Here is a 14678-nt window from a genome sequence, read left to right as displayed (position 1 = left end):
ACACACAATGATACAGGAATGATATCTGCACAGGGCCTATTTGGTCCTGAAACTCTTACCTTCTTGTCAGTTGATTTCAGTTTTTTTTCCTCTGCTTTCTTTTCCTCCATTTTATCGTATATCTCATCGTACTGATAAACTGTAGGATCCACGGCCAATGCTCTTTCCATTTCAATTTTCGTTTGTTTCTTCTGTAAACTCTTCTGAGAATCTCGCTGTTAACAGTAAAATTACATGGAACGTATATTTAATTTATGATTCGGAAATAACAGCGACAAGGGATGCGAATGTGTATAAAATCGTATTCTCGCCCTCATATGTATGCTATCTTGTTACCTTCAAGGCTCGTTTTACCCAGTCACCTCCTTCATCTCCAGAATCACTATTGTCATTAAATACCGAGAGTCGAGGTTGTAATCCAGACTGACCTGGCTTTTTTGGAACTATTAGGCCATACCTGTCAATTACAGAGCGTGTTATATTACTTACAATGACAACTGTACAAGGTATTTATTTTGAATGGCACTCTTAAAGTTCACTATTTGTTTCTGTTTACAGATATGGTGAAGAACGTACAATCCTAACTAAATTATAATTACAACTACATGACACAAGTTGCTATTTTTTAAAACTTACTGTTTGTTATTAGTTGCTGACATACTGAAACTTATAGCACACTTCCTCTGTCACTGACGATTGGGTCTTTGTACGTAACAAAACACGGTGGTCAACAACAGACTCGTACAGTGCTCAATAATACACATTGATCAAAGAGAAAAAAATTAATAATAATAATAATTCCATTCCAGAGATCAATGTGCAAGCAAAGATGAGCTCACTGCAGATCTCTTGTCTGGGAATCTGCACAGAAATTGTGGTTCTGTCATGGAATAGCCCTTTGCTGCTGAGTGCTGTGTAATGAATGCCTTCGGATGCTTTTCTTCGCGAAATGCAACACAAAAAATAAAATAAAATCCTAACCATTCGATATTATTGGTTACCATGTAATCGAAGCAAAGAATATACACCTACCATGTGACGTCACTGTATCTTGAGCGGACGAATTGTGGTTAAGCGAGTTGGAGAAGCGTAATATTTGTGTTTTGGACGAATAAAAGGGCGTATTATGTCTTCGAAATATGAAGGTACATTACATATAAATTCCTTACGTAATTATTGTTAACCGGTGCGCAAGAATCTCTGTTTATTTTGAAGGACTATTCTCTTGGCGGTGTTAAAAATGGTTCCTATGCGCGCTGTGCGTCGCTAGGACTCCATTTTGCCAGTTTCGTTCCAAATATGATTTTTATTTTGTTTTGAAAACATATTATCGACATGGGCAAGCTGCTGTCATGTAAAGTAAAAGTTACTTTACAATCTGTGCAAGCCGCTAGTGTTAGGTTTAACTGAGAATTGCGGGAATAGCATATAAATTTTCACAAAATGGGTAGGAGGTTGGTTTTTGTTGTGTATTTGGATTTCATTGAACTATTTTGATTAGGAGGTAGTTATTTACATATATCCCGTATTCAGCAGAAGTGAAGAACCAATCACTGAAATTGCTTATGTGGTGAATGTCAAGCTGTGGGTGTTGCCTGCTGTAGCTTCTTATGTGATGTGCGTTATTATTACAATGCATTAAATGTTTTAAGGGCATTGTGCCCAGAAATCAATAGGACACATTAACCAGAACCTGAAATTCACCTGTGTTTGTTGTACACACAATTTGTCAGTTCTTATATCCATCCCCGGATGAGCAGATTTTCTATTATATCCAGTCTGTGTGTTACACCTTGGCCAGCCTACTTTTAATGGAATGGTGTGGATTATTCTACAGCCACATATTTAGAGATATGTGGATCAGTGTAGAGGGTTTATAGGCCTTTAACTGGCCAGATGTGAGAGACTATTATGCCCGAAGTCTGCGGACAATACGCACTGGATGTACTCTGTATTGACGTAATGAAGAATATGACAACTACCATTCAATCTTTACTAATGACACTATCGACAAAGCACTACATAACCACTGTCAGCTATGACAACACACAGTTGTTCACATTTTGAATTGTATTGAATTGAATTTTATTTGATCCTGTAAGATTACATTTAAGACAGTAAATGTACGTGTAATATAGGACATGCCAAAGTAGTATCGTTCATTATCACTTATATTTCTATCCCTATAGCTTACATTTTTACGTTAATTGATAATGAATAACAATATATACAAATTTAATGGCGTAAGTATTCTGCAAACCTTTAAAACTCTTTTTCACTGATATAGTCTTTAAGTTTCTTTGGAAAGTCATTGTCAAGTACACTATCTTGCAGGTTTTTAGGCAGACTTCTTAGTAGTCTGATACCAAAGTACTGGGGTCCTTTTTCTAGCATTGCCAGTCGGTTGGGTGTGCTCCGTACTTCTTGAGCTGTAACATTTGCAAATATGTATGCTCTTCTCTCAAGCTGTTCCATATTTTGGTCACTATTTAGTGTTGTTATCAGCATACAGTATTTCCTTTTCTTCCTTCTCAACACCTATATCATTAACAAACAATGGCCCCATTACCGAACCCTGGGGCACTCCATATTTGATAGGTTTGGTTTCTGATTGGTATGAGCTTCCTAATGATACATACTGCTTGCGGTTCCACAAGTATGATTTTATCCATTCACCTGGTTGCCTAATTTTTGTATCATCATTTCATGGTCAGTGGTGTCAAATGCTTTTGAAAGATACAGAAACATTACAGAGAAAACTTTTTTTTCATCTAAAAACTTTAAAATGTATTCTGTTAGACTGGCAGTTGCTGATTCTGTAGATTTACCCTTTCTGTAACAGTGTTGTGAGGGTATGAAAATGTTATGTTTGTCCAAATAATTTACTAATCTGGTATACATAAGTATCTCTAGGATTTTCGAGAAAACTGATATAAGTGAAACTGGTCTGAAGTTGTTGGGGTCATCCTTATCCCCTTTGTTGTACACTGGCACCACCTTTGTTATCTTCAGTTTTTCTGGAAAAATTCCATCTCTGAAACAACAGTTTGCTGTGTTCAGCAGTGGTGTTATTATCTGCTCACTTAGGCCTACCAGTTTTATTACTTGATTTGATATTTCATCCCCACCAGCTGATTTCTTGGACTTCAGTTTCTGTATAGTTTCCCGTAGTTCATCTTCCGTGACTGGTCTTAAGAACATAGTAATGCATGACCTTTATGGTACCTTAACGCTCTTCTGTTTTTGACTATTTCTTTCCAATTTTAAGTTTTCTACTACACTGATATAGTTATTATTCTGTATGTTTGCTATTTCCATACCATCTGTGACCACTGTGTTGTCTGTTTTAATTGACCTAATACCTTCTTTGGAAATACGGAAGCGTCCGATCCCGCCTGTCTGCATTGACCTATGACGTCACAAATATGGGGGAAACGACCATAAACCACGATTCCAATATGGCGCATATAAAGTCGGTACATACACATTATGAGGACGAAAATACATTGAAAAACAAACGCACACACTTTCAACAAAAAGCGTAATGACACTAATGGGACAAGCGCGGGAAATAGGGTGTTTTTGGGTGGGGGCAAACTAAATATAAACAAATTTAGACACCCAACCCCTTACAAACCACACAAAGTGATGAAAAAACCAACTTCACAAAACTCCACAAATACCACTAAACACAATATCATCTGGAACTGGACACTTCCCTTGACCTATATAGCTCAACAGCAGCTCCCGATCCCATAAATTAGGATCAAATACTTCCCTTGGCCTATATAGCTCAAAAACATCTCTCGATATCAGTATCAACATACACAGCCACACATTGGGATCGAACATTGCCCTTGACCTGCGCACTGTTAATTTTATCCGTCATATCCATTCGTGAACATAAACAACAACAGATTAATTTTACTAAAATTACAACACGATGTACAGCGAACAACACTAAATTAACCTTCACACAAAATCATTAACTCACTGAAATGAATTACACTACAAACACAGCCGACACTCGAACAATTCTGGATAATGAGTAAAAGCAAACTGAGCCCATTACACCACACAAATGAAAACCCTGAACATACCACCAGAGAGCACAACAAACCACAACACGACGACATCTACAAACACGCCACACTCACAAACCTAACTCCGCGCCATCATGACGTCACACACGACAACACCCTTACGTCACGGGTCAAAGCAGACGCGTGGGATCGGACACTTCTGTCGATCCCCTTCTTCTTTGTTTGATCCATCTTTGTCCTTTCTTTCAGCATTAATTGCATTCTAAGCTGCCTTTGCCTTGTTTTTTGAGTTCGTTGTGGCGGTGTCAATTCCTCTTGCTTTTGTTTCTCTTATTGTTTTTCTATTATTCTTTTTTAACATTTTATAGTTTTCAGCTTCACCCATCCGTCTCAGATCCTGCAGCTTCCTTCGCTTTTCTAGTATTTCACTGGTAATCCACTGTGTTTGATCTTGCAGCCTTTCTTGTCTCTTTACTTTGGGAAATGCTACGTTAAAATGGTATTTCATTGTTGAAATAAATGCATCATATTTGTCATTTACACTCTGGGTCTGTAGGGTTTCATTCCAGGTTTCCTTACTTAACACTGTTCTAAAGATGTTGATATTTTGTTCACTGATGATCCTAATTTTTTTGGTTGTTCATTTTGGTTCCGATACTGTATCATTACTTCTGCAAAAGCTGATTAGTTGTCCATGATGATACGATATTTCTGTCTGAACTACATGTGATTCATGGTTACACATATGAGTAATTATGTTGTCAATAACTGTCCCACTTTGTGAAGTCGCTCTTGTTGGTGCAGTTATTGCCACTTTCATGTTATACTGTATTAACAATTCTTCAAAATCCTGTCTTATTTTTGTGTCTTTTTCCCATGTCAGTGTTGGAGTCTCCACATATAATAAGGATTTTCTTCATATTCATTCTCAATAAGCTAGAATTCCCCCCTCCCCCCCCCCCCCCAGAAAGATTCTAATATTGTCACATGGTGATCTGTACACACTAAAATCCTGTCACTGTACGAGTAACTTCAAAGTCTTTTTATCTAGCTACGGGCAATGTAGCAGCTTCACTGTTTACATTCTTTAGGAAAGTACCTGTTTTAATATTACACACACACACACACACACACACACACACACACACACACACTTACCACCACCACCCTTTACATCTGCAGAAGTAACTAGCTAGTTTGTAGTCCTTTATTGCAACATTACCTATTTTACTTTCAGTTAGTCCATGTTCATTGATGCATAATATGTCTGGTCTTACTTCACTCAGGAGTACTTCTGCTTCTAATTTTTTGTTACCAAAGTATTGAGTATTTTGATGAATTACTTTTATTTAATTTTTCTTTTGTTGGTTTACATGTTGTGAGCATTTGATACACAGTATACCCTTCATCACATGCTTTTCACAATCTGTCCATGAAGAACTGTTCATTTTTTACCTTTTTAACGAGAGAGAAGTGTCACTACACTTTCCTATCGGTGCCATCTTGATCAAATAGCTTAAATATGAAACTATTAAGATCCTCTTATTGTTAAAGAAATGTACTTCGTCTTTGCTTCTTGAAATGCGTAAAGCCCGTAAATGGCACACTGCAGTGGAAAAATAATTTAAAATGGGAACATTAATATTATTACAGAATACACTGTAAAAAAAATTATATTGCCATGACACATTCATTGGGTTTGCCAAGTTACAACTAAGCTATTCGACCTTCATGTGACTTACCTAGACTTCGGGTTCCACTACAGATCAATCTATTGCGACTGAAGCCACTTGTCCAAGCAGAACTGCAGTATCACAAACTTCACTACACTCCGCTGTAAAAGCCTACAGCATGGCCATTTGTGTACTTATTCTGTGCATCTCGTGCAGCAGTTCTGTCGGCTCTTGCGGTAAGGTGTAATGGGAAGGAAAAAGAATGTGTCAACTGCTCGATCTATGCAGCCAGTGAGACAGCAGTGGACACACAACGGCTTTCAAAGACATACTACCTACAAAATTGTAACACATTCAGAAGAAACCGGCAAATATTTGACATTAAAGATTATTGGCAATGGCGAAAACAACTACTACTGTTGATCTCAGAATCTGTTCTTTTATTACATATTACATTTCAATATACATAACAGCTGACATTGTTCCAAACTGTTACATAGTGAATAATATTGGTTGGTGTAGAGCATACAGGTTAGACTCCTGTACCCTGTACACCTGCCAAAGTTGTTTAATCGTGATACCTTTGGACAAATTTCACCTGTTGTTTTATGCACTGCAGATGACTGTCATAGTTGAAATCTAGATCTGCTGTAATAAAACAATGGATGTTGCAATCAATTGCTGCTGTTTTCCTGATTGTCTATGTTCAGTCCCTGCACACAATTTGATTAATAAAGAATATTAATTTAATTGAAGTGATGCTGTCAGATCCCAACCAAACCAGTATAAAAACAAATATGACAATAAAGATTATTAATGTATTTTTTGCAAGTAAAACTATCATATCCCAACCTAACCTAGGCCTTGGGTTTAGTTAAGTTCAGCCGGTCATCGCAACCAGGTATTTTAGTTTTCACATCATTGGCTTCGCCAACTCATGACCAAACTGTCACATTCCAATCCAATCCAACCTTAACCTTGGGCTAAGCCACAGATTAATATATCACCATAACCAGTTTTTTTTTTACGTTCATTGACTTTGTTAACTCATAACCAAACTGTCATGTTCCACCCTAACCACAATCTCTTAATTTGTGACATATTTGGAGAAAAATGGTCAAATGTTCATGATAACAGCGAAGAAGAGATTGGTTTCTATTTTGGTGGTAGACACTTTCTCGCCTGTCATTGAGTACGCAAAGCTGATGAATTGTCAGCCTGTGAGCAGTAGAGAAGCACGGCCTTGGCTGCCACAGGCCCTGTTCTAGACTTAAGCCCCCCCTGCTGTGTGGTATCAGGTTATTCATCCAAGTATAATAATGGCAGGCATAATATATCAGTGTAATTTCAGTAACAGTCTACAATGAGAATTGAATTTGAAGAGGCTCAAAAGTTTTCATTCAAACATTTGACTTTCATACCCACATCCATTGTTACTGAGATGTGAAGATGTTCATATAGAACAAAACCAAATATTCTATAGAGACCAGTTGTCAGTCATCTGTATCTGCTATTGCATAAGCTTGTTCTTAAAACAAAGATTGTGTTTGTATTTTAGTCGTACTGCTGTGTGGAACCACTCATCAGAACATGCGCAGTATCACTTAGAATGATGCAAATAGTACTACCATTTATCCACGGAGCGGTAGAAAGTGGTTTTGCTGCACAATTCTTCTGAGCACATTGACCTGAACCCCATCTAAAAATTTTGGCATCAGCTATCCTTATGTTATCTGTGAGAACAATTTGTAATGAAAATCCAGCACATTCATTCCTTTTAAAATGTGTCAGGGTGCAGATAACCTCGCTGTTCAGTGCCCATATGGTCAAAAAACCTTGGACAAAAATCGAGTCACAGTTCATCAAGCTTGAAGAACAACATACACAAATTCTGCATTACAGTAATCTGAATATAGTGCGAAGTCTTCTTGATATTATTACTTGCTGTTTGAGGAACGGCTATGTTGTCATATATCATTCTTTTTTTTTTTTTTTAAAAGGCTGTATTCTTTCTTAAATTTAAGAAGAAAATTTTCAGAGGCAAAGGCATGCATGATTATAATAGTTTGTGACAAAATAAAAGCACTTATTGCTGCTGCTACAAACAGTTTGTGAAAGTTTCTTCCATTATTCTGTCTGCTTTGTGAAGGAGTAAAGGGGGGAAAATATCGTGCAGTCTATTTGCATTGTCAAATTAATTTTATTCTGTATTCTTTGCCAAGAATTTAAATAATTTTAGAACATCTAACAACAGTGTCTTGCTCATGGAAGCTGTGTGATCTGAAGTCCAACATTGTCACTAGAAGATAAACAATTGTACAGTATGTGCTGTGACTAATGAAGATGAATTTTAGAGACTGGTATGGAGTGTTGTTCTTCTTTTAACAGTTTCACAGTCACAGATACAACCTTCAGAGGTATGGTTAATTGAAACATCTCTCATATTGATGGTTGTAGCATAGCACAGTGGTGATTTTTCATTCATATTTTATTTCTGATTTCTACTTGTCATTTTTTGAGGCTTTGGCATCTCCCCTCCCCCCATTTCACGTAGAACCGATGGTTTTTATTAAATGTTCTCATCTTTTTTTCGTATCTATTTTACAAACATCTTGTTGCTCAAACTTATTCTCACAGATTTTCTTTTATCATACAAGAAGTAAAGCCTTGGAGATGGTTCATATTTGAATTGTGTCTTGTTGAAATAATGATGAATAAGAGATAAAGATTACTGTTAAATGTTAAAATTACAATTACGGACAATGCTGTTACTTAAATGTTTCATGTAGCAGTGTTGCAAGCTCTTGCTATAAAGTGTGTTGGGAAAGCAAGGGAGTTTTGAGTAACCAGTGAGGAAATAATAAATGGACAACGCATTTGGTTGCAGTGAATTCTTATAATCTCTCATGTCCTGATTGAAATTTAGGAAATCGGTGACATATGACAGTTATTTCAGGATGGTTATACATCTGCTGTGATGGTTACCATCAACTTAACCACTACCTCAGGTTGTGAATTGAATTTGAAAACTCTGTGGTAGGCAACCTGCAGAAATTAGCGTGTTAACTTTGGTGGCAACAGCTTAAACTGAGGTATTGTCTCTTAATGTATTCCCAGTCTTGCTGAGTACTATATATTTCAAAAAATGATAGACGATGTGGAATAAACTGCAAACACCATTGAAAGGAATAGTGGTGTTATTTGCATGCTTGAGCAGATCAGTGTCACAGTACTCGCTACGAGGAGTGACTGGATTGAAACTGCATGTGTCAACTACTGCTTGCAAGGGAGGGATGAGAGAGCAACAGACAGGCAGTGTCTTTAACAGCAACGAGTTGAAGGTAGTGTCCTAAATCACGATGTGATGATAACCATGAGATAACGGTGTATTTGGTAAAAAAAGGTGGTCGCAATCCTGCAAGTTTGCAAGGTATTTGCCATAACAATAAAAATAAATATGTGAAACACAGTATATAGCTGAAATCCTTACTTGGAACTGTTTATTTACTGCTGCTGCTGAGCTGTATCTCACAATATAACATTTGGTGCTTCTCCATCTCATGAAATGGGTTAATGAAACCTTCGAACATTGGCATTGTCCCAAAATGTAATGATAATGTGTTGTGTGGCATATTATGTGCACAAACAGAGAGAGACCAGATCATTGAAAAATGAACATGAATATGAAATCTTAATTGTCTGAAAGTACTGTACTATAGCACGATGCCTGGGTTAGGATGAAAGGTGACGGTTTGGTTTTGAGTTGGTAAAACTGTAGATTGAAAGTTTCAGTTCATTCCATCAGATTGTCACTTACTGACTGAATTTAGAAATATATCATCAGTTATCAAAACATCCTTAAAAAAAACATCTATATCAATACTCTGCAAATCACAGTGAAGTGAAGTGCAGGGCAGAGGGTATGTACCATTTATTAGGATTTCAGGTCAACCAAAGCGTCCGATTCCACCAGTCGGCTTTGACCCATGGCATAAGGCTGTTGTGTTGTGTGACGTCACGATGGCACGGAGTTTAGTTTGTGAGAGTGGCATGTTTGTAGGTGTCATTTTGATGTGATCGGTGGTGCTCTCTGGTGGTGTGTTTACGTGGTGTGTGATGGGTGATGTTTTTGGTTTAGTTTGCTTGTATGGCATGTTCATAGGTGGCATATTTTTGCGGTCGGTGGTTCTCTCTAGTGGTGTGTTTATTATTAGCATGTTATGTGGCGTATGGGATTCACTTGTGTGCTAGCATTGTACGTGACTGTGCTTTCAGCAGAATATTTTTCAGTGAGTTAACGATTTTGGTTTTGTTATGTCAACGTTATTGTAGTTTTTTTGCTGTTTGTCGTGAGCGAATTTTGGTTAATCTCTTTGTTCATGTCTTTGGTAGGTATAAATATGACTGACAAGGCCAACAGTTTTCGGTTGTCAGCGATGATGGGAGACAGTGCGTTGTCTCTAATAAAATTTCTTCAGCTATTCGGCCTGTTGGCTGAAGTCATGAAGTGTTCAGTGTGTCATGAAGAAATGAGGCTTGCTAACGTTCTGGCGGCTCGGATTAGGAACGGCTATATGTAGAGATGTCGTAAGGATAACATGTCAAGGGAAGCGTTCAATTCCAATTTTGATTTTGTAGGTGTTTTCTTTTGTGGTAGGTTTTAGTGCGGTGGTGGTGAAAGTTTTGAGACTTATAGTGTGGCATCGGTAGACCTATATAGGTCAAGGGATGTGTTCTATTCCAATTTTGTTGGTTTGTTGTGCTTTTTGAAGTAGTGATGATTGTGGACGTGGTTTTAGTTTTGGGTTTCATGATTTGGTATCTGTTGTTGCTGTTGACCTATATGGTTCAGGGGAAGTGTTCGATTCAAATTTTGTTGGTTTGTTGTGCTTTTTGAAGCAGTGGTGATTGTGGATGTGGTTGTAGTTTTGGATTTCATGATTTGGTATCAGTAGTTACTGTTGATGTATGTAGGTCAATGGAAGTGTTTGATTCCAATTTTGTTGGTTTGTTGTGCTTTTTGAAGTAGTTATGATTGTAGACGTAGTTGTAGTTTTGGGTTTCTTGATATGGTATCGGTAGTTTCTGTTGATCTATATAGGTCAAGGGAAGTGTTCAATTCCAGTGGATTGTATTTAATTGATTTTGGGAAGGTTCTGGTTGTTTTATTTTATCGTTTTTATCATTTGGTTTAGTGGCGTGTGTTTATTTTTAGTTTGTCCCTACCCAAAAACCCCCAATTTCTCCTGTTTGTCCCATTAGTTTCATTATATTTTTGGAGGAATATGTGGTTGATGATTTTTCGATCTATTTTTGTGTTTGTTGTCTTGTTTACGTAATGACGTCACAATTGCGATATGGGAGTTGTTGTGAGTGGTTGTTTCCGCCCTATTGGTGACGTCATTGGTCAAAGCAGACGGGTGGAATCGGACGTTTCTGTTAACCCAGAATTTCTTCCTGTTCCATTCATGTATGGAGCACTCGATGAATGATTATTTGAATACCTTTGTGTGTGCAGTAATTATTCTAATCTTATTCACACGATCCCTATGTGACTGATAACTAGAGGATTGTAGTATATTCCCGAAGTCACCATTTGAATGTTTGTTAATAGAATTTCTCGGGATAGTTTATGTCTATCTTCAGTGTCTTCCAATACGAATCTGTGAGTACCTCTGTGACACTCTTCCATGGATTAAACAAACCAGTGACTATTTGTGCTGCCCTTCTCTGCATGTTAGTACCCCTAATTAGTCCTATTTGGTACGGATCCCACGCACTTGAGCAGTATTCTAGAATGGGTCATGCAAATGATTTGTAAGCAATCTCCTTTGTAGACTGATTGCACTTCCCCAGTATTCTATCAATAAACCAAAGTCTACCACCTGCTTTATCCAAGACTGAGCCAGTTTGATCATTCCATTTCATATACCCACAGAGTGTTACACTCGGGTATTAGTATAAGCTAGCCAATTCCAACCATGATTTATTGATATTGTAGTCATAGGATACCATGCATTTCATTTTGTGACATGCACAGTTTTACAATTGTGATCATTTAAAGCAAGTTGCCAATCTCTGCATCACTTCAAAATCTTATCAAGATTTGACTGAATACTTATGCACCTTGTTTCAGATAGTACTTAATTATAGATAACTGCATCATCTGCAGAAAGCCTGATGTTAGTGTTGTATGAGGATTGTAATGGGGCAGTGCTCCTGGGGAAAAGGGAATTAAGGGGAAAGCATTAAGGCCATCTTACACTACCTACTCTGTGATGAGTAATTGATTGGTTTCAATCGTATGTGGTCTAAAGCTGCTTCTTGCAGGTCATTGGCCATCTGAAACTATCTTTCCATTTATTATACAAAGCAGATGCATTGACAATCTATGTACCATAGAGGAAGAGCATGTTGTGCTGTCATTGGTTACCTGTGCGCTCCATTGGCTATGTGCACCATGGTTGCCCCTATTCATAACTGTAACTGAAAGAGTCTGAAGAGCTATAAAATATGTTTATCATTGCAGTACATAGGGTAACTGGACTACGGAGCCACTAGGGAGATAATAACAAATACAGTTGCACAATGTACTCGTGTAAACCAGATATGTATTGTCAGAGGGGTTTGTTTAACATGCGAAAGGTAGCTATGCCAAAAGTCTTGTTTCACAAATGAATGTTGCGATTAAGATAGTTTATGTCCCAACCCTTATAGATTTATACTTTTGACATGGGAATCGGGTAATCAATTTTATATTCAGTCGTCTATTTCAAAGAGCCCTTAAGACTTTTTAATTGACATCTAAATATTTCTTTTCCTATAGTTTTATGACAACGCACATTTTAATTTTTGTACTTTAGCAGAATGAAATCTGATGATGAAAGATTATAACAGAATTTACCTGTAATTATTTTTATCATCAATGTAGTTTCTGTATCTCTGTAATACCTTGATGCCTTTAGTGTACTATTTGGGTATATCCAATACAGTGTGATGATTATAGATTTTTCTGCAACACAGGTGAGTACATAATAAAAATTAAGTAATTTGATGCAAAATTGCAATAAAAAAACAGATATGAGCGACATGTGTATGAAATATAGTAACTATCAGTTACGGCAAGAAAGTGTTTGAATGTATCAAATTTCTCAACTATAGTCAGGTAGAAATTACAGATAGAATGTATAGTACTTTCTGGGTTCAAAACTTAGTCAATCTTCTGTGATAGCTTTTGTGCCTATATCTGAAGTAGTTTCTGACAAATGCGCACTGTGCCTAGGTTAATAGAAATATTGCTTTTGCAGATCTACCATATATCAGTATCAAACAACAGGATTATTGAAATTGCCCATCTGTATATAAATAAGATAGAGTGGATGTAAATGTAATTTGACTGGTGCAGTGACATATTATGCAAGAAAATTCTCTCTCTTATTGGGAGTGCGCATTTACAACTCAGAAAAATGTTTTTGAATTTTGTGAAAAAATCTAGTACAGATTTATTAATAAAATGTATAAAGAAAGGACATCATACAAAAAATTAAGATTTGGAAACACTTCTGTATGCCAAATTGGTACAAATTGATGTACAAGAACAGAGATAAAGCTTTCAGAACCAAGAGCTAATGAATCCTGGAAAAAAAAGGAAATTGCCAGTGGAACTGAAACTGCCACATAATGAGGTGCCTTGGTTACCTGGAACTGAAATGATGTTTGCAATTTTATGGCAAGATCTAGATTATAATAATTTTGAACATAAAAATTATTCATCTACCAAAGATTGAGTTACCTATGTGACATTTTTCTTGTAAATGGCTCAGTTTTGAAAATGTCAATTTAGAACTATTGTAGAATCTTAGTGCTAGTTGTTATAAATACTATTACTATTAATTATTATTATTATTTATTTTTTAATGACTTTATAGTTTCAGGCCAGACAATTCTCCTTTTGCAGCAGCTGTCCTGACATAATGTAGACTGATCTAGTTTTTATGCTCTGTTAAAATAAATGCTATTAGGGTTTCTCATGGAACAGGAACCATTGGAGTTCAGTCCATATCACGAATATGCAAACACAATAAATGTCAAACAATGAAACACTTCTATGTACAGTCCACCAATGGTTCTGTGGTACTGAGAAAATTGATGAAGCTTGTACAAAAATAGACTTCACAGTTTTTCTTCACTCCTCACCACCCTCCCCCTTCTGAAAAAAAATAAATAAAAGAAAATAACAATGAAAGGTACTTTAAAATTTTTATATCAGATATCTACGGTAAGACCAAGATAAATCAGAAGTTGTTTGCCGTGTTTCTTGTAAATATTTTTGGAGATTACTTATGGAACAAAATTCTGACCTTTCTCAGCATGACTCTACTTCTTCAACATGCAATACAACTATCAGTCAGTGGATATAATGTTTCCAATTGTCAGGGTCTACATATTGAGACAAGTCATATTAGCACCAATTTCACCACTTTTTAATGTTTGGTCTGGTGCCAGGCACTAAAGCACGTGCCTGGAAACCGAAAGTTTGTGGAATTGAATTGCAGTCACACCATAGATTTTTTTCAGTCTATGTTTAACCTAGCCTTCACCTCTCAGTGATGTGAATATTCCCCAGGAAATACATCTGGTTCAGATCCCACCTTCAACTTTAAAAGCTCCTTTCTGTTACCCAGTAGGGTTTCTGGGGTAGGTTTGTGGCACAAGTTGCCGAAGTAGTGTCCAAGAAAGACGTTGAGCTATACTAAATTCTTTTTAACACTTTTAAATTAAAGAAAATAATGTATGATTGAGGTTGCTTCACACAATAAACGCTTCAGATTAGAATTATAGTTCAAGAAAGTACTCGGCATCGTGTTCCCTTTTGGAAACTTGAATAAAAACAAATATAACATAATGTACTCGAACAGAACAAAATCTTCAATAGAGATTCACTGTTGTATCAGATGAAAAG

The 14678-nt window shown here is 36.7% G+C and overlaps 2 protein-coding genes across 7 annotated transcripts in view; one reads left to right on the top strand and one right to left on the bottom strand.

Moving 5' to 3' along the window:
- LOC124544706 (nuclear speckle splicing regulatory protein 1) overlaps positions 1-860 on the bottom strand; it is a 59113-nt gene extending 58253 nt beyond the window's left edge. Inside the window, exons 1-3 of the mRNA XM_047123351.1 lie at positions 637-860; positions 337-457; positions 60-215 (exon numbers count right to left, since the gene is read on the bottom strand). Coding sequence (XP_046979307.1) covers positions 60-215; positions 337-457; positions 637-659 — 300 coding nt within the window. The 5' untranslated portion in view covers positions 660-860. The remainder of the gene's footprint in view (positions 1-59; positions 216-336; positions 458-636) is intronic.
- Positions 861-1034: 174 nt separating this feature from the next.
- The window catches only part of LOC124544705 (RNA-binding protein 5-like), a 122427-nt gene continuing 108783 nt past the window's right edge, over positions 1035-14678 (top strand). For 4 of the 6 annotated variants that reach the window (XM_047123349.1, XM_047123346.1, XM_047123348.1 and 1 more), the window contains exon 1: positions 1035-1145. The gene's annotated coding sequence lies outside the window, so the exon portion shown is untranslated. The remainder of the gene's footprint in view (positions 1146-14678) is intronic. The other 2 variants (XM_047123347.1, XM_047123350.1) reach the window with 2 other exon arrangements.

The sequence above is a fragment of the Schistocerca americana genome, chromosome 8 (genome assembly GCF_021461395.2).
Source record: "Schistocerca americana isolate TAMUIC-IGC-003095 chromosome 8, iqSchAmer2.1, whole genome shotgun sequence".
Classification (NCBI taxonomy): Eukaryota; Metazoa; Arthropoda; class Insecta; order Orthoptera; family Acrididae; genus Schistocerca; species Schistocerca americana.
Note: the sequence above shows the minus strand (reverse complement) of the source record. Positions and strands in the feature narration are given on the sequence as shown.